Raw genomic sequence first — 26,427 nt, forward strand, 5'->3', positions numbered from 1 at the left:
ATTCTCCATAGTTTGCATCAAGATTGCTAAGTATTATTTGTTGACCACTAGAGGTGCTGTTTCATGGGAAAACTTCAGCTACAGATCTTGCATTCATGCAGACCCCTGCAACTTGCGTGTTTACAAGTGCCCCTAAACTGTCAAGTAATCACTTTGTTCTGTGTCAGTGTGTTAAAACCCAAAGTGTTGAAACAGCGGTACAGAACCAACCTGTAGCCAATCAGAGCATGGAATAGTGAGGATACAAATGGTAACAGAGTCAAATACAATACAAAGCGCCACTGTGTTGAAACCAATGGAAAATGTCCCATAAACAAAAGGAGAATAATTCCCCTCTTAACTCTCTGAATAATTTGAGTCAATATATTCTACACTGACATTAACTCTTTCCACTTATCACCTTTATCAATGAAAGCAAGATCTGATAGGATGGGCCGAGCCAGTTCGCCAGTGGCACCAATCATTGCCTATGGGAAACGGACTAATCATTACAGTTGTGCCAGACCTTGCTGGCTCTAATAGCCAATGTGGCTAACCAGTGGATTGTAAGTGGCCAAAGATGACTACTGCCCATTGAAGAAAAAAACCCACACCCCCCCAGGAATTCCTTTCTGCCCTACCCCAAAACCAACCTTGTCTCTCCATTCTGGGCAGAGGCCGATATGGGAATTACAGCAGCAGCAGGACCAACAGAGCCATTAGTGCCGGCTCTTATCATTGTATCTGTGAGTCTCTTAAATAAATCAGGTGCCAGAATATACAATACACAAGCAAAGCAAAGGGGGGGGCACAAGCCCCTATATGTGTATTTATATTGCCATTCTTAAGGTTTAGGAGCCAATAGGAATAAACAACCAATTCTGATAAGTTTATTCTCTCACTGAATAATGCCTGCTATATATAAAGAATAGATCCATCAATAAAGCCCTATAGGCCCCTCCTGGGGGGTTCTGCTCTGCAAGGGGTTTTAGCATGGAGGTCCCACAGCACAGACACTGCCACAGAAGACGCTACACATATTAGTGATAGGCCCCATATATACAGCCTAGGACAGGCATTCTCATCATATAAGGGACTATCTTTGGCAATACTCACACTGGCACCCTGCACATAGCCACTCATGCCCTGCACTGGCACATACTGTAATATATCAACACACAATGTCAAATTTAACTCTGTACGTGCAGTTTGACTTTTAACCCCATCAGTGCTGTGCAGTGGTTACACATGCTTGCAAATAAATGCCTACTAAGAAGGTACAACACAGTGGTGCCAGGGCTGGCATACAATAAGGGCACAGTGCAGGACAACCCCCAAGCTTGCACCATTCAATTCAGATCTGCCCAATCTGTGTCTAATTCCCAGCTGCTGTTGTACTACAATTCCCAGCATTCCCCATCAGCCTATGGTGGGAGTTGTGGTTTAACATCAGGAGGTAGCACACCATTGGGGATAAGGAGACAAAAGCATTGGTGGGAGAAACAGAAGCCCCTGGATGGGGGTTAGAGGGGCAGCAGCCAGGCTAAGGGGGGTAACTGGGATATGCCTGTATCGGTGTATGGGGCAGATAGGGGAATGCTGCAATATGACAAGACTACACAGGTACATTAGGGCCCCCATTAGTGCCAGTCTTACCTTCCATGGCCCGTACGGGCATCTGCAGAGCTGCCATCACAGCCACAAAGAGGGAGCAGCGATGCCCACCTTGCCCATGGCATTGCAGCTGTCGGGCACCCCTGCCAGCCTCTGCCTATGCACCCAATGCACCGCCCCTCATCTCCCACAGTCCCCGCCGGAGCCATCAGTGGGGGGATCGCACATCTACCCCAGGGGATCCAACCCCTCTGGGTCACAGCTCCGGAACGTTGCGACTCATTGGCAGTCAGGTTGCCGGCCCCCCCGGGAGATCCTCCGCTGCAGCGTTAGGGGCACATACTGCCGGCTTGGCACTGGCTCAGGTGGGGACAGGTGGCCCAGGTAGGGTTGGCTTGGGCCGGCTGGAGGTTGGATCGATCGCTCACCGTTTGCTGTTGCTTTGGATGAAACTGTCATTGCAGCCTAGAGACGGCTTTTCATTGAGAAAGGGATCACGTCGCAGGCAGGAAAAATGTGAGGACACCGAACGTCTGGGGAAGGGAGACACCTAGTGGCGAATAGTGCAAGTGCATAGCCGGGCGCAATAGGGTAGCGGAATGCAAATATTAGAACAGAGTATGTATAGGAGGTAAAGGTCATGGGAGTCTATAGGAGCGTAAAGGGTCGGAGTCTATAGGAGCGTAAAGGGTCATGGGAGTCTAAGGAGCGTAAGGGTCATGATCTATAGGAGCGTAAAGGGTCATGGGAGATCAGACTAGGGTATGTGAGTCTATAGGAGCGTAAAGGTCATGGAGATCTATAGAGCGTAAAGGGCTCATGGGAGTCTATAGGAGTCGTTAAAGGTCATGGGAGTCTGTAGGCGAAAGGTCTGAGTTATAGAGCGCGGGTCATGGGAGACTATAGGAGGCAGAGTTATGGAGACTATAGGAGCGCCAGAGGTTCATGGGAGACTATTGGAGCGCAGAGGTTCATGGGAGACTATAGCACCATAGAGGTTCATTACACATCCCTGCCCCAAAGAACAACCTGATGCTGTCTCACTTGGTGTACTGATGTTGATGCTGGCAATTCCCAGCTCACATTACCACCTGTATGTAACTCTGCGCTGTTGCAAAGCTATAATGCCAGTCTGGGTGGAGTTGCCTGGACTCTCCTAACTGCCCCTTAATATCAGCTTTGACTATCACATCAACCATGGCACCATGCACCGTAGCACCAGACTGGGCCAAATTTAATATCAATCTAATATGCAGGAGTTTGTGTGGCCTGTGTACAAAAGAAGATGCCATAGAACACGTATACCAGCATGGTATTCCTTGGTACTTAGCATTAGGCCAGCAGGAAAGGCCCTCTGCTGTTTGCTCATGCCTGTTTATAGGGGGAGATACTAACACATGGCAGTGTGTCTATTTCAGAAAAAACAGCCCCTAACTGTTGCCCATAGCCTGTATAGAGAAGATACTATAGGCACTGCGCCTTGAGAGCCTACCAGGCTGCCTACTGTATAAATACCAGGCCCAGACTCAGAATTAAGCCCCTGGCATTTCAAGCACACAGAGGCCCAAAAAGACCCCCCAGGCCCAATAAATAGTGACTGTCTATGGCACCTTACAGCAGCCCCTCTGGCATTTGAAAGGAAAAAAAGTTAGAAAAAAACTCTTGCAACTTTGAAAGGAAAAAGGGGGTTTTATTGGCAATGGAAGGTGTTCATCGTGTGATTTACTTCTGTTGAGTGTCAGGCTGGTGAGGCTCAGTTGGTCGATGCTGTGTGTAAAGGGTAAGATGATAACTGCCATTTCTCCATTAACAAATCAAATGTCCAACGGGGCACTAGGCAAGCGTAACCCCTGCAGTATGTAAGTTGGAATTATCTGGTAATTGTAACTGCCCCCCCCCCCCCCCCACCGCTTAATTTAGTTCCGCTGCCTGAAGGGATGAAGGAGATAATGCAGACCAGAAGAGACCACGGAGAAGGCGGCGTGGGGTATCCCTGCCCCGAATGTTGTTTAAACTTGCCCTTCTCCCCCTCCACGCAGTATTTTGCATTTGGATTGCATCCAGCAGGAATCCCCCTCACTGACTGTATAACGTTACTCCCCCTGCTGGAAGGAGGAAGTTCTGAGATGGGGGGGTCGGCCTGGGAAACTGAATACAAAGGCCCATAGCAATAATATCAGCCGATGAGTTCCATTTCCCAATATTCCTCATTTAATTCCATGTTGGGCCAATAATAGACTCAGTCCCCAACTCCTGTCTCCTGTACCTTTTATTGTGCTTGGGTTTGGAAACCCCCAAATACTGCTTTCCCACTTCCACGGATTCCTTATCTTAGCGGCCCCCTATTTCTAAACGCTACTCCTCCTACAGTTTTTAGGGGTACAACACGCCAAACTCCCACACATTCTTCGCCTATAGCAGAGAGGTTGTTTGTGAGTTCTAAGGGATCCGCCCCCGTCTTCTTGGGGAGCTCCTCCGAACCCCGCCATTATCCATTTGACTCTGCTGACAGGGAAGATTTTTAAACTGGCTGCCACAATTTACAGCTTTGAAGCTACAAAACTTGAATCACAATAGTCATGGTGGTCCAGTTGAATGAAAATATAATGATTGTTGATGTCAAAAGTGGGCAGAGCTTGTGAACAACCAATCAGGTGTATTACCTAATGACTTTTCAAGGTGGGGAAATCCAACCTTGCTTGCCATTCACAGTATTAACCCCAGGTCCCCAAAAACTTTTCACAGTTGACACTAGACTTGCAGACTTTCATTGGTGTTACATTTTAAACTGCTGCTATTCTTAGATTATTAATAACTAAGGATTCTTAATAAATTCATATGATTGTTTTTTATTCAAATAACTTCAGGATTTTATGTGAGTTCAAAAACAGCCGTTAGTAAATGCCCCCCCCCATAGTGTTCTCGGTGTCTCAGCAAAGCAAAACTCCAGTCCCCCTCCCTGTTTCCCCCAAACCTTTCCCTTCTCTCTAATAAGCAACAGAGCCGCTCAATGTCACACAACAATGAACGTTTATTGTTATAAATGTTGCCTCTTTACAAAAAGAAAAGATTTAATATTTTGTCAGTCCTCTAGTTGAAGGTAACATCTATTTGATTTATGTGCAGAATGTTGATAGAAGCGCATTGAAAATAAAAAATAAAATATAACTGCAAAAAAATAATATACTGAACACAATAATAATTATTGGTGAGTGATCTCTCTCCTACACCCAAAGTATAGGGCCACATGTTGCATACAAACGCCAGAAATGATGGCAGACAGATGCTGAAATATTTGGCGCAACTGTGCCTGATTTGCAGCAAAATGCATGAGCAGTTGAGTTCATTTTGTCGGATCAACACAATTGTGATAGGCCCAGCACAATTATGCCACTACAGTGATAATGAAAATCTGGGGGAAAAAGGCATTGTGGGATAAAAACATGGCCATGCCCTTGGTATTGCACTTAGCTCACTGGGCTTGCTGATGTAAATTAACCCTTACGTGATCCTTCCTCTCCTGGGTGTTTTCCTTTGGTCAGATGACCTTTAGGAAGCAGAAATATAACACTTGTCCTTTAAAGACTAAAATCACTGGTGCTAGGGCCTAAACATTTCAGATGACATGAAGTTACAGTGTGCTGCCATTTTGTTAGGTGTAAGCGCAGTCTGGATTGTGACAGCTGCCAGAGCGCCCTGAATGTTGAACGGGTTTGTTCCCGGAGTAGCCCTGACAGCACCCTGAGCACCAGTTCTTCCCTGATTGGAGCTTTAGAAGTCACTGTACCCTAAAAAGTAGTGCAGAATTGTACAGTACAGGGAATAGCTGAGCTGCCATTATGTTTTCCTGTGTTTCTGAAGAAGCCACAAGCAGACTTAGGGGCCTGATCCTACTGGAACTGCATGGCGGCCTGGACTGGGACTTGATATAGGCTAAGGTTGCCCCCTTCTGGCTTTAGTTTGACTGGGGGGAATGGGTGATGCCGGGGATTTTGCCGGCGATAGGGCCCTGGCATTTCAAATTCACAGAGGCCCAAACAGCCCCCCCAGCAGCCCAATAAATAGTGACTGTCTATGGCATCTTACAGCAGCCCCTCTGGCATTTGCCAGCACCCACAGGTCGCCAGTCCGGGCCTGACTGCATGTATTACTCCATTCAACAATGTTTTCAGTAGGTCTCAGCCCTCTTGCCCAATGCAAGCTGCTCACTGCACTGCAAGAGGCTTATTGGGGGTGATAAAGAGGGTTGTAACCAGTATCTTCCCATCACCTTAATGTCCTGGCTTTCAAGTGACAACTATACACCAAGGGATACTTGCAGCCCTTACCATTGATGCCAGTGGGAAGCACAACAATCAAATAACTTTTAATTTACAGTAGATTTGCCTGATGTACCAGTGAGTTAGTAACTTATGCTGACGTGCTCCCTATGTAGGCAGCTGTATCACACTGGGAGGGGTAATGCTATTTATGTAATGGAAAGTCTGAATATTGAATAGACTGCTTTATGAATAAAGTCATACAAGAATTAAAGTGTTAATCTTACCCTCCCTGATGTTTTATATGTGAAAGTATAACTGTGTATCCTGCTAATACTTAGGCCTTGCACCTTTGGTGCCTCAGCTCCACCATTTTATGCCAATCATTTCTGTGTATTAGTGACTATTCCAGCACTGTGTATAGCAGCACGGCAGCATTGGTTTCCCTCTGGCACCCCAGGCCTAACAGCAGGCTGCTCCTGTCACTGTTACAGCATATCCGATGATGAACCAGAGAGCGGCTGCGACACTGTGACTGGCTCCCCAAGTTCTGATTCTTCAGGACACGACAGCCCCTTTAAGAGCAGCTTTGTCAGGGATTTCTGACATGTGAAATTGTCGCCTTTTGCAATTTTTCTCATTTTTGGCCACATTTGCTCTTCACTAAACATGATAGAACTCTATGAGCTCCCCATTGCTTGTATTTAAGGGCTTTTCATTGAAAGAGGCAAAGTGGGCAATAATAACATATTTTTCATAGAAAATGACTTTAATCATTTATTATCTTAAATATTTTTACACTTTCTTAATTGTGCAGAAAACTGCAATCTATCCAATTAATACATACCCCCAACTGTCCCGCTTTCCGCGGGACAGTCCCGGTTTTTAGAGCGCATCCCGCTGTCCCGGATAGTTCCATGAATGTCCCGCATTTCCGTAATAAATTACGGAAATGCGGAACATTCATTGACTTATCCAGGACAGCGTGATGCGTTGGCGCTCCTTCTTCCCCAGCGGCTCCTTCTGCCGCGGTGACAGGCCCTTTTATAAGGTTGCGCCTGTGGGTACGTGTGACGTCATTACGCACGGGCACAACCTTATAAAAGGGCCTGTCACCTCCGCAGAAGGAGCCGCATACACTGAGGAGCCGCTGGGGACGAAGAAGAAGAAGGGAGCGCTTTGTATGGGGCGGGACTGTCTCTATTGGGGGCACTGTGTATGGGGGCACTGTGTATGGGGGCTGTCTCTATTGGGGGCACTGTGTATGGGGGGGCTGTCTCTATTGGGGCACTGTGTATGGGGGGCTGTCTCTATTGGGGGCACTGTGTATGGGGGGGCTGTCTCTATTGGGGGCACTGTGTATGGGGGGCTGTCTCTATTGGGGGCACTGGGGGGGTGTCTCACTGTTTTTGGGGGGACTGGGGGGGACTGTCTCAATTGGGGGACTGTTTTTGGGGGGACTGTCTCAATTGGGGACACTGTTTTTGGGGGACTGTCTCAATTGGGGGCACTGTTTTTGGGGGGACTGTCTCAATTGGGGCACTGTGTATGGGGTGGGACTGTCTCAATTGGGGGCACTGTGTATGGGGGGCACTGTCTCAATTGGGGGCACTGTGTATGGGGGCAATTGGGGGCACTTTCTATGGGGGGCATTGTGTATGGGGGCACTGTGTATGGGTAGTACTGCCTTTTAGGCTATTGGGGGTACTGTGTATGGGGGGCAAACTGGTACATAGTTATAACTCACTTACTGTATAACTGACTATCTTCTCTCTATATTTGTATTTTATATGTAGGAGTTGCTAAATTGTTTCCTTAGGTAGTACAGTATGAGGGTATAGCACATTTGCGTCTGATCCCGCCATTTCTACTATATAAAAGGAGAATTTTTTTTAAAAAAATGGATGGGGTGTGGTAATTGGGGCTTGGTCACAAAAGTGGGCGTGGTCAAAATTTGCCACACTGCACGCACCGAATCTTTTTGTCCCTCTTTTCATTTTTCAAATGTTGGGAGGTATGTTAATATGCAACCGTTTGGAGACATCACTGTTGCTGGCACACTGGATATATATGAGTTTATAATGAAAAGTTAAAGAATGTGTTAATTTTTCACTTTTCAGCCGCTTTAAAGGCATCTAAGCCACTCTGAGCCTCCCTAATGCATCACAAATTGCATACCACCAGCTCTTTTGTTAGCCAGGTTCTAGACTTTTTTGCTCTAACAGTGGAGAAACCTGGAACATCAACAGAAACTTCCTGGCTTTCAAGTGACAATTACTGTATATAAAGGTTTATGTAAGTGCCCTGTAATTTGGGAAGGCCTTTAATGAACCTTTTAGAATAAAATACTTTTGAACCTCTACCAAAACCACCTTTATCCGGCATTGGCCTCATACCTGCCCCCATGTTACCCTCTCCCTGCTGGGTGGAGCTGCCATACCACTTGCCTCTTCCATTTTTCATTGACACCAGGAAAGCAGAGTAATTAATGCTCCTGTGAATGAACACTCAGATGTGGCAGCAATATGGCAATTTCTACTAATATGTCAGATGTGAGTGTGTTTCACAGCGTGAGCTTAATGCAGTTGGTCTGTTTAATAGGAAAATAAACACAACCATAATTCTAAATTGGTTTATTTCTCATTATTGTAACTCTAATATCCCAGTGACTCAAACAGGGGTATCCAATGGTGCCTGAACTTTTATGTTACCGCTCGGCAAGTCAGGGGTCGGGAATGATGGGAATCTTCAGCCGAGGGGGGAGAACTCATCGCTGGGAAGCTTTTGTGATATTTTTATATTTATTATACCTACTGTGGCTCCATCATTGGGCCGTCATCTAATGTATCTTTCTCTTTTTAAAAAGCCTAATTTAAGGACAAGTCTCAGCCGCCATTTCCCTGCCACCAACGCTCACTCTGGCACTTGCCCTGATTTCTCATTTTTATTTCTGGGATCAGAGGTGGGTGGAGCACTGATACACTGGGGGGGGGCATTAAGGGAAATAATGGCAGAAACTAGAGAGGTACATGAAGAAAATGTGAGTGGTGCTTGTCGTGGCAAAACTCGTGCCCCAATATTACAATGTTTCACACTTCACAATGTTTCACACTTCAGTGTTGCTGAAACATTAAAATCAACATTGCCCTTGCGGGGGCAATTAACCGCCCACCCCTCAGAAAAGTCATAGCACCCCATTCCCGAATAAGCCGCACGGTTTGAAAACTCATTCATGGGTCTACAACAAACTAGTTATTCGCCAAAATCCCCATTATAAAAAAAAAAATCAATAGGTGAAGTCTGATTGGCTGTTGGTGGCTCCACCCACTTTTTAAAACCTAAAAATGCAGGCCCCTAGTGACCCTGGTGTTAATACTTTAAGAAAGGCAGCAGGTTGAATTTCCCCATTGAAAATCAATAGTTAAAGTCTGATTGGCTGTTGGTGGCTCCACCCACTTTTTCTAACTCTGAACCACAGTTACCAGGTGACTAGCTGTGCAAAGTTGGAGACCTTAGTATTAATATTTAAAGAACGGCAGCAGTTTAAATTTAAACATATGAAGTCTATAGGTGAAATCTGATTGGTTGTTGTTCACCCCGCCCACTTTTTCTAACCTTGAGTACGAAGTCACACAGTGACTGACCAATAAAATTCAATAGGTGAAATCTGATTGGCTGTTGGTTCAAAACTAAAACTGCCGTCCTCTAGTGGCCAACTGTGAAAAGTTTGGGGACCCTGGTGTTATTACTGTGAGAATGGCAGCAGGCTGAATTTCTCCATTTAAAGTCAATAGGTAAAATCTGATCTGGCTGTTGGTGGCTCCACCCACTTACAAAAATACAAAAAACCTTAAATGCGTAGTCACCCAGTGTCTGACTATGCAAAGTTTGGGAACCCTGGCAACAAACCAATAAAAATCAATGGGTGAAATCTGATTGGTTGTTGGTGGCTCCGCCCACTTTTAAAAACTAGAACTGCAGTCCACTAGTGACCAACTGTGAAAAGTTTGGCAGCAGGTTTTATTACCCCATTGAAAGTCAATAGGTAAACTCTGATTGGCTGTTGGTGGCTCCGCCCACTTTTTCTTATCTTGAACCACAGTTACCTGGGGCATAACCCTGCAAAGTTTGGGGACCCTGGGGTTATTACTGTGAGAATGGCAGCAGGTTGGATCCATAGGTAAAATCTGATTGGCTGTACACAGCTCTGCCCAATTTTGGGCATCCAACAATCATCATATTTTCATTCAGGCTGAGCCCCTGACTGTGTGATTCAAGTTTGGGGAGTGAAGCCTCAAAGCTGTAAGATTGGCATCAGTTTAAATTTTCCCATAATAATTGCCCTGCTGGGGCAATTAACCACCCACCCCTCAAATAAGTCATAGCACCCCATTCCCAAATAGGCCGCACGATTTGACACCTCATTCATGGGTCTACAACAAACGGTGGTTAATTGCCCCCTGCTGGGGCAATTAACCGCCCACCACTCAGAAAAGTCATAGCACCCCATTCCCGAATAAGCCACACGATTTGACACCTCATTCATGGGTCTACGACAAACGGTGGTTAATTGCCCCCCGCTGGGGCAATTAACGGCTAACCCCTCAGAAAAGTCATAGCACCCCATTCCCAAATATGCCACACGATTTGACACCTCATTCATGGGTCTACGACAAACGGTGGTTAATTGCCCCCTGCTGGGGCAATTAACCACCCACCCCTCAGAAAAGTCATAGCACCCCATTCCCGAATAAGCCACACGGTTTGACACCTCATTCATGGGTCTACGACAAACGGTGGTTAATTGCCCCTGCTGGGGCAATTAACCGCCCACCCCTCAGAAAAGTCATAGCACCCCATTCCCGAATAAGCCACACGATTTGACACCTCATTCATGGGTCTACGACAAACGGTGGTTAATTGCCCCCTGCTGGGGCAATTAACCGCCCACCCTCAAAAAGGTCATAGCACTCCATTCCCGAATAAGCCGCACAGTTTGACACCTCATTCATGGGTCTACGACAAACGGTGGTTAATTGCCCCTGCTGGGGCAATTAACCGCCCACCCCTCAGAAAAGTCATAGCACCCCATTCCCGAATAAGCCGCACGATTTGACACCTCATTCATGGGTCTACGACAAACGGTGGTTAATTGCCCCCTGCTGGGGCAATTAACCACCCACCCCTCAAATAAGTCATAGCACCCCATTCCCAAGCCACATGGTTTGACACCAAATTCATGGGTCTATGACAAACGGTGGTTAATTGCCCCCTGCTGGGGCAATTAACCGCCCACTCCTCAGAAAAGTCAAACGGTGGTTAATTGCCCCTGCTGGGGCAATTGACCACCCACCCCTAGGAAAAGTCATAGCACCCCATTCCCGAATAGGCCGCACGATTTGACACCTCATTCATGGGTCTACAACAAACGGTGGTTAATTGCCCCCCCTCAGAAAAGTCAGAAAAACCGCCCATCCCTCAGAAAAGTCATAGCACCCCATTCCCGAATAAGCCACACGATTTGACACCTCATTCATGGGTCTACGACAAACGGTGGTTAATTGCCCCTGCTGGGGCAATTAACCGCCCACCCCTCAGAAAAGTCATAGCACCCCATTCCCGAATAAGCCACACGGTTTGACACCTCATTCATGGGTCTACGACAAACGGTGGTTAATTGCCCCTGCTGGGGCAATTAACCGCCCACCCTCAGAAAAGTCATAGCACCCCATTCCCGAATAAGCCACACGATTTGACACCTCATTCATGGGTCTACGACAAATGGTGGTTAATTGCCCCCTGCTGGGGCAATTAACCGCCCACCCCTCAAAAAGGTCATAGCACTCCATTCCCGAATAAGCCGCACAGTTTGACACCTCATTCATGGGTCTACGACAAACGGTGGTTAATTGCCCCCTGCTGGGGCAATTAACCGCCCACCCCTCAGAAAAGTCATAGCACCCCATTCCCGAATAAGCCGCACGATTTGACACCTCATTCATGGGTCTACGACAAACGGTGGTTAATTGCCCCCTGCTGGGGCAATTAACCACCCACCCTCAAATAAGTCATAGCACCTCATTCCCAAGCCGCATGGTTTGACACCAAATTCATGGGTCTATGACAAACGGTGGTTAATTGCCCCCTGCTGGGGCAATTAACCGCCCACTCCTCAGAAAAGTCAAACGGTGGTTAATTGCCCCCTGCTGGGGCAATTGACCACCCACCCCTAGGAAAAGTCATAGCACCCCATTCCCGAATAGGCCGCACGATTTGACACCTCATTCATGGGTCTACAACAAACGGTGGTTAATTGCCCCCTGCTGGGGCAATTAACCGCCCCACCCTCAGAAGTCATAGCACCCCATTCCCGAATAAGCCACACGGTTTGACACCTCATTCATGGGTCTACGACAAACGGTGGTTAATTGCCCCTGCTGGGGCAATTAACCGCCCACCCCTCAGAAAGGTCATAGCACTCCATTCCCGAATAAGCCGCACAGTTTGACACCTCATTCATGGGTCTACGACAAACGGTGGTTAATTGCCCCCTGCTGGGGCAATTAACCGCCCACCCCTCAGAAGTCATAGCACCCCATTCCCGAATAAGCCACACGTTTGACACCTCATTCATGGGTCTACGACAAACGGTGGTTAATTGCCCCTGCTGGGGCAATTAACCGCCCACCCCTCAGAAAGGTCATAGCACTCCATTCCCGAATAAGCCACACAGTTTGACACCTCATTCATGGGTCTACGACAAACGGTGGTTAATTGCCCCCTGCTGGGGCAATTAACCGCCCACCCCTCAGAAGTCATAGCACCCCATTCCCGAATAAGCCACACGGTTTGACACCTCATTCATGGGTCTACGACAAACGGTGGTTAATTGCCCCTGCTGGGGCAATTAACCGCCCACCCTCAGAAAGGTCATAGCACTCCATTCCCGAATAAGCCGCACAGTTTGACACCTCATTCATGGGTCTACGACAAACGGTGGTTAATTGCCCCCTGCTGGGGCAATTAACCGCCACCCCTCAGAAAAGTCATAGCACCCCATTCCCGAATAAGCCGCACGATTTGACACCTCATTCATGGGTCTACGACAAACGGTGGTTAATTGCCCCCTGCTGGGGCAATTAACCACCCACCCCTCAAATAAGTCATAGCACCCCATTCCCAAGCCACATGGTTTGACACCAAATTCATGGGTCTATGACAAACGGTGGTTTGGGGCAATTAACCGCCCACTCCTCAGAAAAGTCAAACGGTGGTTAATTGCCCCCTGCTGGGGCAATTGACCACCCACCCCTAGGAAAAGTCATAGCACCCCATTCCCGAATAGCCGCACGATTTGACACCTCATTCATGGGTCTACGACAAACGGTGGTTAATTGCCCCTGCTGGGGCAATTAACCACCACCCCTCAAATAAGTCATAGCACCCCATTCCCAAGCCACATGGTTTGACACCAAATTCATGGGTCTATGACAAACGGTGGTTAATTGCCCCCTGCTGGGGCAATTAACCGCCCACTCCTCAGAAAAGTCATAGCACCCCATTCCCGAATAAGCCACACGGTTTGACACCTCATTCATGGGTCTACGACAAACGGTGGTTAATTGCCCCCTGCTGGGGCAATTAACCGCCCACACTTTAGAAAGGTCATAACACTCCATTCCCGAATAAGCTGCACAGTTTGACACCTCATTCATGGGTCTACGACAAACGGTGGTTAATTGCCCCCTGCTGGGGCAATTAACTGCCCACCCCTCAGAAAAGTCATAGCACCCCATTCCCGAATAAGCCGCACGATTTGACACCTCATTCATGGGTCTACGACAAACGGTGGTTAATTGCCCCTGCTGGGGCAATTAACCGCCCACCCCTCAGAAAGGTCATAGCACTCCATTCCCGAATGCCCTAGACAGCCCCCCTAGTTATAGGGCTTGGGGCAAGCAGCAGGCTGTAACCCTGAGTGTTTCAGTCAGTCGGTTAGGGTACACCAACCGCCAATATGTAAAAGACAAGATTATGAAAAAATATGGTACAAGTGGGAGGAGGAAGGATGGCTCAGTGGTAGGGAGACTGCTTTACACCGATGGGCCTTGAGTTCGATTCCCGCCTGGGAGCTGTGCAAATTCAGCAGAGACCCTGGGACGGGGGAATCTGACTCATACCCAGCGTATGATTGTATGGGCCAGCTTGAGTTCGATTCCTGCCTGGGTGCTCTGCAAATTAAGCAGAGCCCCTGGGACGGGGGAATCTGACTCATATCTCAGCAATCGTAAGGCACCTCCGGCCCCACTGGGCCCCTTACCTTGTGACCCTGGACAGAGTCACTTAACCTCATAATGTCCCAGCAATGAAGGTGTCTAGAAATGGCAAAAATTGCTGTCCTTTTTAATTACTGGCTACAAATCTATTAAATGTCCCTGTCACAGTGTCTATGGCAGCTGGAAGCAACAAGCCAATTGATAGTTGAGCTGAGCTACCCACAGGTAGGGCCTTCCTATATGTTTATGTTTTCCCTATTAATAACATTGGCATCAAACAACATGTTTTACTGTAAAATACCAGCCCTACCCGCAGGTCCCTACACCCCCTGAGCCTCTCCATCCACTTTTATCCCCCTTAATTCCCCTTGATATTTTATGGGGTGTCGAGTTTTACAAGGTGGGAGCTTGTTTGTTTACTGTTTGTGACTGGAAGCATCCCCTGCAGCCTGTAGTCCTATAACTGTCATTGGCCTACATGTCCCAGCATCCCCTATCAGACCTGCAGCCTGTAGTCTTATAACTGTAACTGACATACATGTCCCACCATCCCTTATCAGACTGCAGCTTGTAGTCCTATAACTGTAACTGACCTACATGTCCCAGCATCCCTTATCAGACCTTCAGCCTGTAGTCCTATAACTGTAATTGACCTACATGTCCCAGCATCCCTATCAGACCTGCAGCCTTTAGTCCTATAACTGTCATTGGCCTACATGTCCCAGCATCCCCTATCAGACCTGCAGCCTTTAGTCCTATAACTGTCATTGGCAGCCAGCCTTTAGTCCTATAACTGTCATTGGCCTACATGTCCCAGCATCCCCTATCAGACCTGCAGCCTTTAGACCTATAACTGTCACTGAACTACATGACCCAGCATCCCCTATCAGACCTGCAGCCTGTTGTCCTATAACTGTCATTGGCCTACATGTCCCAGCATCCCCTATCAGACCTGCAGCCTGTTGTCCTATAACTGTCATTGGCCTACATGTTATACATACATACATATTTCATGAAACCCAAATAAGTGCCTGTAATCCTCCCTCGCTTTCTATGGGATCCCCTCTATTTGAGAGCTGCCATTATTGCTACTCCCCCTATGTGCAGATTGATACCCCCCGGCCCATGTATTGGTACATTCTGTTTAACACTCAGACTCTCAGTATCTCTTGCTAGTAATGATGGCATCACATGGGCTGGAGCAAGGGATTGTGGGAGTTCTAGTAACAGCTGAGCGCTTCATGTTATGTAGCCATGATCTCTAACAGGAGGGCCCCCACCAATCACAACTGGCATATACCACTACCCAAAGGCCCTGCTTTATCTATGCCCATTCTAATGGGAACCCCTAAAAGCTGGGGGGGATTTAAAGGGGCAAATGATCAGATATTATTTTACAGACGGGTGAGATTTAGATGGGAACAGATCAGCAGGTCCCCTCACTATCCGGCATCAGTTTATAGGCCCGGCCATTTGTTTCCTAGAAGTTCTGCTCTGCCCAGAGATTTGCCCACAGTTATTTTGCTCCTATATATATATATTAGGCAGGTAGGAGGTCAGTACAAAATGGCACATCTGCCCCATCAGCCGCTCCTTACAGCTGGGTGCCATGTATAATGCCAGGCATGACAGGAGCGCATTGGAGTATAACAGTGTCAGTTCCCCAACCTGTGGCCCCCCAGCTGTTGCTACGGCTCCCTGCTTCCCTGTCAGATCCTTTAGGGTCTGTTTGTAAAATGGGAGAACTGGTCGAGGGTGTGAGTACTTATATAAGGCAGTGTATCCTGATGTGTGTAGCAGAGAGGGCCGGCACATATGAGCTCACAATCTCTTTTTTCCTCTCCCCATAAAGTGAAAATTGTGAGCGATTCTGAGCGACTCTGGCGAGAAATTTTGTGATTTTTTTTTTTTGTGAGATATTCAGCGAGTTTCCAACTCACTTTTGACGCTTCTTAGGAAATAACATCTTCCATAGACGGCTGCTGATATCTCTTTTTTATACCCAACTGCTCTTTTAAGAGCAAGAAGACCGGGGCGCAATGCCATCCTGCGCCCCTTGGAGGAAGGTAAGGGAGCCGCTACGGTTACATTTGAATGAAGGGTCTGGATGTACAGAGTATAGAATGTAACAGAATCTTTCTCTTTTCCCACAGCGAGAGGCAGGATCAAGACCCCTCTCCGAGATTTATAAGGTGAGTAGAAAAGAAGGTAAAACTGTGCCCCACTCACTGCTACTGCTGTAGGGGCTGCAGGTTTTGTACCCGGGGAATATTATGTTATCAATAAAATCCCCCTTTTATTCTATTTTCCAGCCTCCTGATGGTCGGCTGACCAAGGGTGTGCTCCTCGGAGAGGGCGGCGCTGCAGCCGCAGTGGCTGCACTCCATCGGAAGCCCCAGGAGTATCTAATTCTCAGACACCTGTAACTCCACCAGTGGCGTCTCCTCTCCCAATTACAGCTACACCACCAGCAGTGTATGTAACACTCTATACACAACCTCCACCCATCATCTCTATCTCCCCTTCAGCCATAGTTCCACCAGTGGCACTTTTTCTCCAGCCCAATTTTAATATCTGCAGCCACCAGTTGGATTCCTGCTTTTAGAGAGCACAATTCCAGCAGCGGCACCTCACTTTGTAGCTCTCATTCTCCTTTTCTTTCTTTGGCTCCACCACCAGCCCCTCTTTCTTTTTCTGCTGCTCCTCTACCAAAAGACCACCATACTAATACATCATACAGTATTTGCAGTTCCACCAACCTCAGCTCAAACAGTGCATCCACCACCGTCAGTCTTAAGGTTCCCATATACTATAAGATCCGCTCGCTTGGCGATGTCGCCAATCGAGCGGAACTTTACCCGATATCCCCTGGGGCCAAACGATCGGATTACATTTGCAGCCATGGGCAGTCGGTTCGGGGACCGCATCAACGAGCTGATGCGGTCCCCGATCCGACCGGATTTTCTAACCTGGCCGATCGATATCTGGCCAATTTCAGGCCAGATATCGGTCGGCCAGGCCGCATGTTTCTGCCCATACACGGGCCGATTAGCTCTATCGGCCCGTGTATGGGGGCCTTTAGCCTCCAACATATACATTTCAGACAAGCACAGCTCCAACACCCCTCACAGCCCCCTACAGAGGCTCCTCCCTTCACAATCCACTAAAAATTCTGCCGAAACATTAGATAGCTTTAACAAAGCCATTTAGCAAGGTAAAAATACAGCAACACTGACATAAACCATTAGTAGAAGTTGATACAGGGACTTGTTCGATTGCCCTTTGGGAGTCAGGAAGGAATTTTTTCCCCTCTGAGGCAAATTGGCTCCGACTTCAGATAGTTTTTTTCTGCCTTCCTCTGTATCAACTACTAAATAGGAACCTTCCATCTACACTAAAACTTAAAATAAATGAGTCCTTTCCAACCTAAATATGCATATTTTAAATACATCATATCTAAAAAATAACTAAATATTTTAAAACAAATTTGAATGGTGTTTTGCATTTTTATAGTATTGCCGGGAAAGTTTAGAGAGGAAGGAGACCTGTGGGGCAAGAGAAAAGGGTAATTAAAAAGAGATGGTGGAATCAGGGGGCAGGGGTGGGAGAAATGGGTGAGGAGAGATACCTGAATGGAATACGCTCGGGCGCAGGCACATGTAGCCGATATACGCATGAAAACACGAGAGAATGCAAAGTGAATTAAAAAAAAAACCAACAAACCTCGGACGTTCCCAAAGCTGATCAGTCTTCGAAATAAAACCGACAAAGCTTTCCCAGCTGCGCATAAAAAATACAGATGAAGAAAAGAGAAGTCGATTTTAGGATCCGCGCCGTTTACATGTTTCCATCCGCTCCCTCTTCAAGGGGGAAAAAACCAACAGTAATAGTATTTGTTGTTGATAACACCAGAAACCTTTTAGCCGCACCACAAGAACACAGATTAGTCTGACGCTCGTAACAATATGGAGGTTCTTATGGCGCGAGGTTTGATGGCAGAAATGTTCGATAAAAAGTTTCTTGTTTGGAATTTTTTTTTCTGTAATTTTAAAGAAAAGCAAAATCTTCACCGGATTCTCTTCTCTGCTGCCGGGTTCTGTATATATCGTGGACGGGAGGAACCACAGACCCCTTCTCTTCTTCATCGTCGGAATCCTCGTTGGGTCTTTTCACAGATTTATTTAGTAGTGTTTTGCCTTCAACTGGTCCGTTCCCCTCCATGTTCATCTCTGCCTGGCTTCCTGTAATGATCCTCACCGCCTCTTCCACTGCTGCAAAGACAGATACACATACATTGAAAGAGGCTCATTCAGCCAAGGGCAATCTGCAGCCACCCAGATGTTGTTCAACTACAATACCCATAACCCATTGCAGCCCTGGAACTCTAACTCCCATCCTCCTTAGCAAGACAAGAGCAAAAGCAGAACCGAGCTGAAAGAGCTGCAGGTAAATGCGTACGTGTTTCTGGAGCTTTGGTTTATAGGTGCACCCACAAAGCACTTACTGTCCGGCAGCTTGCACCTCCACAAGATTTCCATAATCTCATCAACCTGTACGAATGGGCCCTGTGAAAAGAAATAAAATGGAATTTTATGAATTATTTTTTAAGGACTAACCTAGTTTATTGGCTGCCCAGAAGTATCACATTTTATTATAAAGTGGGACACATCCCACAGTCAGTGGTGGAACTATAGGGGAAGCAGACCCTGTGTTTTTTTTTGGGGGGGAAGCATCTTCCTCTATATCTGTAGAGAATCCCCCCCCCAACTTTATCAGAGAAAGCCAGTGGGACAGGGGGAAGGGCCGGGTAGAACTTGCAGTGCAGGGGAAGGGAGGGCACAGTGCCCTGTAGTGAGCCCACATTGCCACCATCAGGAACCGTTTCTCTACAGGGCTCAGTACAAGTGCAACATTTGGGATTCCCTATGACATAATGACACCTAATAGTTTTCAGGGTCCCAGTAAAGGCCACATCAGTGGGGTACTGCAGTCAGAGGCACCATGGCAGAGGGGGCCCCAAGAGACTTGTGCTCACAAGTATGTACAGGGTTAGGGTGAAATATGGGCAGCGGTTTTGTATAATGGGCGACTGGGATGGATCAGGAGGTGTGACCATGCTTCCTTCTGCAGGTCACTTTATTTTAACTAGGGCCACATTATTCTTGCTGGCAGGGTCCAAGGGCCGCAGGTGACCAATATATTGATAGTTGGGGCGGGTCCTACTAACTTAGAATGGGGCTGCGTGATTGCTGATGGAAGCCCTGGTCCCAGTAGTGATGGGGCCATCAACATAAACAAAACAACGTATCCTTTGCGGCCCTTTTCGCATTGCGCCCCTTTTCGCTTTGCGGCCCTTTTCGCATTGCGGCCCTCTCCTCCTCTCACATTGTTCCTGGCTACAGTATCAAAGCAAAGGTAACAACCCCACATTGCCAAAAAAAGCAAAATGACACACTAACCTGGAAGCAAATGGGGGGAGGAAGCAGCTTCATTAAGATCACTGCAGCTGGAGGGACTGGGAATACTCCGCCAGGAACAGGATGGAGTCCAGGTGCTACAGAACAGAAAAACATTGTTTTTAGCGGTTAATACACGCGGCTGTTCTACAATCCAACTCTATCAGCCCTATAAAAAGGAAAGGGAGAGCGATTACTAAATTGACCAATGGCAGCGGGCCAATGTGCAGGACTCTCAGGCAGATAACATGGTGCGCATGGAGGCACGGCACCCCCAGGAATGGATTAGTAGACAAAGAAGCAACTAGTTAGAATCAGCAAATAAAAGTCCTCATAAGGTTTCCTAGTTAAATGAATATGAGTCAATTAGCTTTAAAAAGGCTTACGAGCTAAATGTCGCGGCTGGAAAGGGATCATCTGGGACGTGTCAGGTTTGGGATACTCTGGTTTTCGGTCAACAGGGTCTGGGATTAGTGCTGCCAGTTTGGCTCTCGATACATCCTAGAAATAAGAATGAGACATTACTGTCAATAAGATAGGAGTGAGGCAGACAAATTTTCTTGTGCTAATTGACAATACTGCAAACCACCAATAGCAATCAGCCATATCTGTTCCTTTATTATTTAATCAAGCAGCAGTTTGCTGTTGCCTGAGAATCTTGAAAAAGAGAAGCAAACATGAAGGGAGTGAAAGAAATAAATGTGTCTCTGCTTGGTATAAAGGCATGGGAGCGGTAGAGGATGGCAGCTGCTGGCACATATACTAGAGACCAAAGATAAGCCCCAAGCACCACGTTAATATATGAATCTAACATAATTCCCATAATAGAGTAAAGGCGGGATAGCTATATGCAGGTACAAACCCTGATCACAACATACCTTGTATCCCAAAGCTTTCAGTTCACTTGTGGAGCAGGGGTACAAGTCCATAAATTTGTATCTATCCACAAGAAGTGCTGTCTCCTTCCCTTCATACTCCTCCTTGAATGCTGTGTATCTCCTTTTTTCCACTTTCAGTATACTAGCTAAATCTCCAATGTTACTTTCAAAGGCCAGGAAGCGTGCCCAAATCTCACTGCAGAAATCAAGGGGGAAAAAACAAGGAGAAACAATTCAGTATTCCGAGACAAAGTGAGCTTTCCAGTTTGACAGACATTGTATAAAGTTCACATTCAGCATATAACAGCAGCATTATGCAGCTTCGCTTTTGCTGTTCTTCCCATCCCTCTTCACTTTCCTCTTCCCCTGTGTTGTCCTTGTACACTTGCACGGGGATGAAGCCTGAGCCATGAGCAGGCAGGATTTAATCTGAGCAGGGGAATAGCAATACTGTTGCAAGAGAAGCAAAACTTGCACAGGGGCAGTGTATGAACTGAATAGAGTTTTATTGGAATTCTACCATATAAATATATGATGTTTCCCATGATATAGCTGAGGGTACAGGCCTGCTTAGGGCTCCACTGTGTAAAGCTTTTATGCTGCACTGGGAAAGGGATCATAAAATAAACCCTGCAGTCTGTGTTACATGACAGTGTAGAGCAAAAGGCTTAAGGCTGCGCAGGGGAAGGTTCGTGACTTGAGACTGTCGTCTCTCACTGCAGTTTCTATGACTGGCCTTCCATATACGAAGTTTATATTCAGACTCACCCTGATTTTTCGGGAGGCAAACTTCCTGATGTTAAAACGCGTTCAAATAATACTCTTGTGTTATTATCCTCTGGAAAAAAAATATTTAGGATTCGTTTAATATTATTTAACTTATCATAAAACCACACCTAAATTACTAAACATATACATATAACATACTATTTCACACATTTAGGTAAGTAAAAGTGACCTGTCACATACAAACTAGAAAGCTACAGGCAGTAGCTCCAGAACTTTTAAAGGGGCCAGTAAAATATATTTTTTCACCTAAGGCTACAAACATTTAGGTTGATCATATAAACAACCTTCTAAAACCACATATTTACTGGGAACTGAGCGCTGCAAGCATTATAAGTGGTGTCTTAGTTGCTCTTTTAGAAATAAAAAAACGAACAGAGAGGATTAGTTACCGTTTATTTGAAATACACATTTATTACAGTGGTGTATAGAGAGGCCTGTGTTTAATACAATTATAGAAAGTGGTAAGAGCTTTTGCAAAGACATAAGCGAACAAACCATTACACTTTTACAATAAATAAAATGTATTCACGTAACTTACCATTAAGGTGAGACAAATAATCTATGTAGGCAAGGACATATTCAGGGATGTCTCCATATTTCTTTAGTCCTAACTCAAAAATCTTGAAGGCCACCGATGTATCCTGGATTAAGATAAAGTAAAACTTTTAAAACAATGTCTTTGATTATAGAGATTCTGTTTTCATGATCAGTTATAAAATGTTGTATAACATGTCAAAGGCTTTGCACACATTCCTATTGCCGTGAACAAAACACAGCCAATTGCCAGCACAAGATGGGAGGCACTTACATATTGATGAAATGCAGTACTATTTGCCAGTGACTGGTACATTGTTATTAGGAGGGGAGCCTAGACCCAGCCCACAGCATGACTTAATTAAAATACATTTATACAGTCACACAAGAGAGAAGCCAATTCTACTAGTATTGCCTTGACTGCTAAGTCTTAAATGACACTGAAGCCATTGTTAGGGTAATGTGTAATACAGGTATGGGATTTTTTTTATCCAGAAAGTTCCGAATAATGGGAAGGCTATCTCTCATAGACTCCATTATAAGCAAATAATTCTAATGTTTAAAAATGATTTCCTTTTACTAAGTAATAAAGAAAAAGCTGAAAAAGAATTTAAGCAGGTATGGAGATCCAACTTATGTAAAGACCTGTTAACAGGAAAACCCCAAGTCCCCAGCATTCTAGATAACAGATTCCATACCAGTGTTTTTTTTATACTGCAATAACAACACATTTGTGGCCTAACAAATCAGTTATCACTTGCTAGCAATAACGGAACTGAATGGAACATACAGCAGTGATTGTAGACCAATAATTAAATATATATATATCATGCCATGTCTCCTAGCCTGTAAGACACACAGAGCAGAATGCTCAGTAAATTCAAACTTGATCAGAATAAACTAAAATAAACCACCCATCCACTGAAACAGCTGGGATTACCTTTGCAACTCTTCTTGCATTCATGTAATCTCTACTTCTGTCTTCAATCATTTTCTTTGCCAAATGGATGTTGATACCCTAAAGAATATTTAGAGAGTTATTTCCATTTCCATTTTTAATGCCTTAAAGAGGCAGTGTACTCCCCTTTTCGACACTAGTGCAATGAATCGGCTTGCTGTGAATGTGCTGACATTGTTTTGCCTTTTGTATTAATTAAGAAATATCTAATTTTATTTGTTATTTCTTGCATTTAACAAAGCAAAATCTAAGAATGAAGGTAGTCACTATTTTCTTCTTTGCCCTACAAAGGTAAGACAAATCAGCAGAGAAGCCCTCTATATAAATCCCTCCCGTTCCCCAGCTGCAGCCAGTTAGGCTATGAGTTAAGGGTCAGTTCAATATACAAAGGCTTCTTAGTGGACTGCTCGCTCGTTTTGATTGCACTCATACAAAAAAAGGGCTTTTGTTACTCTCTTACTATATTTGCCCCGATTCTGGGCGTACAGCTTTAAATTATGCAATTTACCTCTTCATACTTGTTGTAATCCCTCCAAAGCTGTTCGATGTTAATCATGGGGTTGACACAGCCTCGCTGGTAAACTCTGCGGACGGCCGTAATTCTTTGGTTCTCAGCATAAGATCCCACAGCTTCTCTATATGCCAAAAATAAAGACGATATAGAGACATTCAAGCATATTGTTTTATAGGTATAAAGCTAGGAAACATATTCTTTGTTTCAGCCTTTATTATTTAGTGACAGTCAAACATTCTGTTGTCAGTTTTATATTTAGGAGATTATTTGGGAAAAACTAAGCCGGCAGCTCTGTACTTAGCCTGGCATTTTGCATTTCAAGCAGCTCATGGTGTTTGCAGACTGGCATTTGGATGGGCAGGCAGTGGCAAGGAATTTTGGGCATTTTGTTATCAGATGGCATTATTTTCTTCAAAAGTAATGTTTTAAAGTAGTACACCACAAATAATGGGATTTTTCCCCATTAGCTTTCTGCTTCTTTTTTGTTGTATATACTTTAAAAATCCATTAATTTCCCCTTTCGTGTTTCCCAGTGGAAATTCGGAAAGGTGGTTCTGACTACTTGGCCAGCACAGCGTCTCTGGGTGCAGATCACCATTCTGCACACTGAAGCAGACACATGGTTTCTTGGCCTGTGAAATTGGGAAAAAAGTGGAGAGCAGACCGGGCCTTGTTTTCTAGCAGAACAAAAAATATTTTATCTTTATTGGAAGACAGTGTTGCTGTCTACTTTTTTCCAATTTGACATTTTGGGGGAGTATGGAAAGCCTAGGCACATGCAGCACTCTCTCCCATTGGTAGCAGTGGTGAGCTTGAGCGGCTAAAATTGCATTTTAATTCTACATAGCCAAAGGCTACACTACAAACAGGCTTTTTTGTAGATGCATTGCACCCGAAACCACTGCACCGGCCCAAGCGCAAGCATATGGAGCTGATTTAGGAAGTGAATACATTCTGGGTGTCTTCACCCAGGCATATTCAAAAAATAATTGGAGCCCAGAGGCTTTATACGTTTTACCTTTATGTGGTTTATTCGCAGGCTGAGAATCAGACCCATGTGGCTGTAGCCTAAATTTGAATTTCTGCTACTCAGCAGCTGCCATTAAACATGTGTGTGCTTGCTAAACTATAGCTGTGTGATGCTATTTAGGAATTTTGGTTTAACGTAGCCATTGCTCCAAGATACCAGAACTTACTGTGTTCCTAATGTTGCTGTCTGGAACATGGAGCTTTGCAGAATGTAATAGGAGAACTAGACAAGCTGGAAAGCTCAGTGTCTGCTACTGACCAACAGGCAAACTTTGAGCAAATAACCCAACTACTTGCCCTGAAACCTCATAGCCAGACAGAAGCTCAGCTGAGTTAGCCAGTTTAAGAAATGTGATTAAGGGATTTTTGCAGATCAAGCTTTCCACATTCACTTACACTCCTTTCAGGAAATTGATGTAGTCGACCCATATCTGCAGAGAGAAGAACGGCAACGTTAGCCTAGGCACAGTCCTAACCGTAAGGCAATGACTTGAGGAAAGAACAAGGAGTTACCTGATAGGACATGATTTCCATGCCAATTTTATCAAGTGCAAAGTCATACGCCTGTGCCATTTTCTCCCTAGAAAAAAGCATAATAACAATTATTAGCATTGGTATACAAAGGGGCAAGATTCATAGCCTCTGAGGCACAATACAGAACCTCTTTAATGGCTGGCTATCCTGGGTGAAAAAGAGGTTGACATTAATACAGTCCTGGCAAATGATGGACAGATGAAGTAGGGCAAAGTTTGTATTTGAGTGTCTTTTAACTGTTTCTGTGCCAGTGAGGAAACCAACTGTGCTCACTGTCCCCAAGTAAAAAAAGAGCCATGTTGGCTGTTTTGAAGCACTAACATCACCCACTGGCATCAGATGGAAACTATGCAGGTCATCCTCTACCTTTTGCCCAAAAAATGTCACCAGTGAATGTTCTTGCCATAATTAGGGGAGCAAGGCATTTGCAGAGCTCCTCCCTTATGTCAGTTGGAAGTGACATGCATCAAGTCACGGTGCAACACATGTAGGGTGTTCTGAACACAAAAAGGTTCTAAAAAAGTCATTCATGACCCCTGGGGGAACAAATGCAAGAGCACAAAGTAGTGCCAGGTGTCCCTCTTCGCGTCACACTCTGCATTGAGTGCCAGATGAAAGATCCAGAGCTCAGTGACGAGCATAGGGCCAGAAGGCGCCACTAGCTCCAACGCAGGTCACACCTCCTGCTGCTCTGTACCTTATGCTTCTGAATGAGGCAAAATTTACAAGACAAAAGGAGGAATGCCTATGCGCCCCACGCATTACTAATACAGCACTGTCTAACGCAGTCAGCCCTGTATTAGTGAAGGGAGTTTCAGGTCTCTAAAATGGAGGGCAGATGACTTTTTCCACCAGAGGCCACTGTTTCATTGGAGCCTGTGTATGAGATTTAGCTGGTTGCTTTGCAATATAAAGATACATATCTCATTCCCTCTGCAGAATAACAGGTGTCAATATTTTACTAAACATTTACAGAGAAACAGAATAATGTAAACCCTATTTACAGACAGGCTATAGTTGCAGTTTACAGAAGCCACGCACGGTGCTTGGCCGGAATGACAAATTAGTAACCGATTATGGTGGAATATGGTGATTTTCTGATAACCAAAAAGGGGCACATTTACATTTTCAGGTGGCTCATTGCCATTGAATTCCAGTTGATTCAGTATGTTACCCGGCTGCCACAGACGGCTGAAATCTTCCCTGGACTTGGTGGTATCTCCAGGGTCCCCATAGCGAAAAGACTTAGACACCAGATAAGCACAGTACTATGACGGTACTAAAACAAGAATGAGGGCTACAGCACAGAAGCAAAGCTAAACTAACCAAACAAAACTAAGACTTGTATTTGTTTGGTGTCGGTGTTGCAAATATAGCCCATGGCAGGAGGAAAGAAAACCGTAGTATTTTTGCAGCCTATTACTTACTTGTAACTTGGCAGTTTCCCTTTGGTTTCCCGCACATAGGACACATAGCATTTCCACAGATCTATGTGCAAGACTTTCATGAGGCACCTCTGGAACAGCTGTGGACAGAATTGGAGGAGAAAACTTTAGACCCTTAAAAGTTTGATGTGTGTATGTTATAGAAGTAGTGGGTATTTGGAA

At 45.6% G+C, this 26,427-nt stretch overlaps 1 protein-coding gene across 1 annotated transcript in view; it reads right to left on the reverse strand.

Moving 5' to 3' along the window:
* Positions 1-16,729: 16,729 nt before the first annotated feature.
* Positions 16,730-26,427, reverse strand: part of LOC116410384 (cleavage stimulation factor subunit 3-like) — a 98,509-nt gene continuing 88,811 nt past the window's right edge. Inside the window, exons 13-21 of the mRNA XM_031900738.1 lie at positions 21,790-21,892; positions 21,231-21,300; positions 20,463-20,658; positions 19,971-20,085; positions 19,588-19,682; positions 18,633-18,693; positions 18,199-18,399; positions 17,852-17,908; positions 16,730-16,833 (exon numbers count right to left, since the gene is read on the reverse strand). Of these exons, the coding sequence (XP_031756598.1) occupies positions 16,730-16,833; positions 17,852-17,908; positions 18,199-18,399; positions 18,633-18,693; positions 19,588-19,682; positions 19,971-20,085; positions 20,463-20,658; positions 21,231-21,300; positions 21,790-21,892 (1,002 nt within the window). The remainder of the gene's footprint in view (positions 16,834-17,851; positions 17,909-18,198; positions 18,400-18,632; positions 18,694-19,587; positions 19,683-19,970; positions 20,086-20,462; positions 20,659-21,230; positions 21,301-21,789; positions 21,893-26,427) is intronic.

The sequence above is a fragment of the Xenopus tropicalis genome, chromosome 4 (assembly GCF_000004195.4).
Source record: "Xenopus tropicalis strain Nigerian chromosome 4, UCB_Xtro_10.0, whole genome shotgun sequence".
NCBI classification, from domain to species: Eukaryota; Metazoa; Chordata; class Amphibia; order Anura; family Pipidae; genus Xenopus; species Xenopus tropicalis.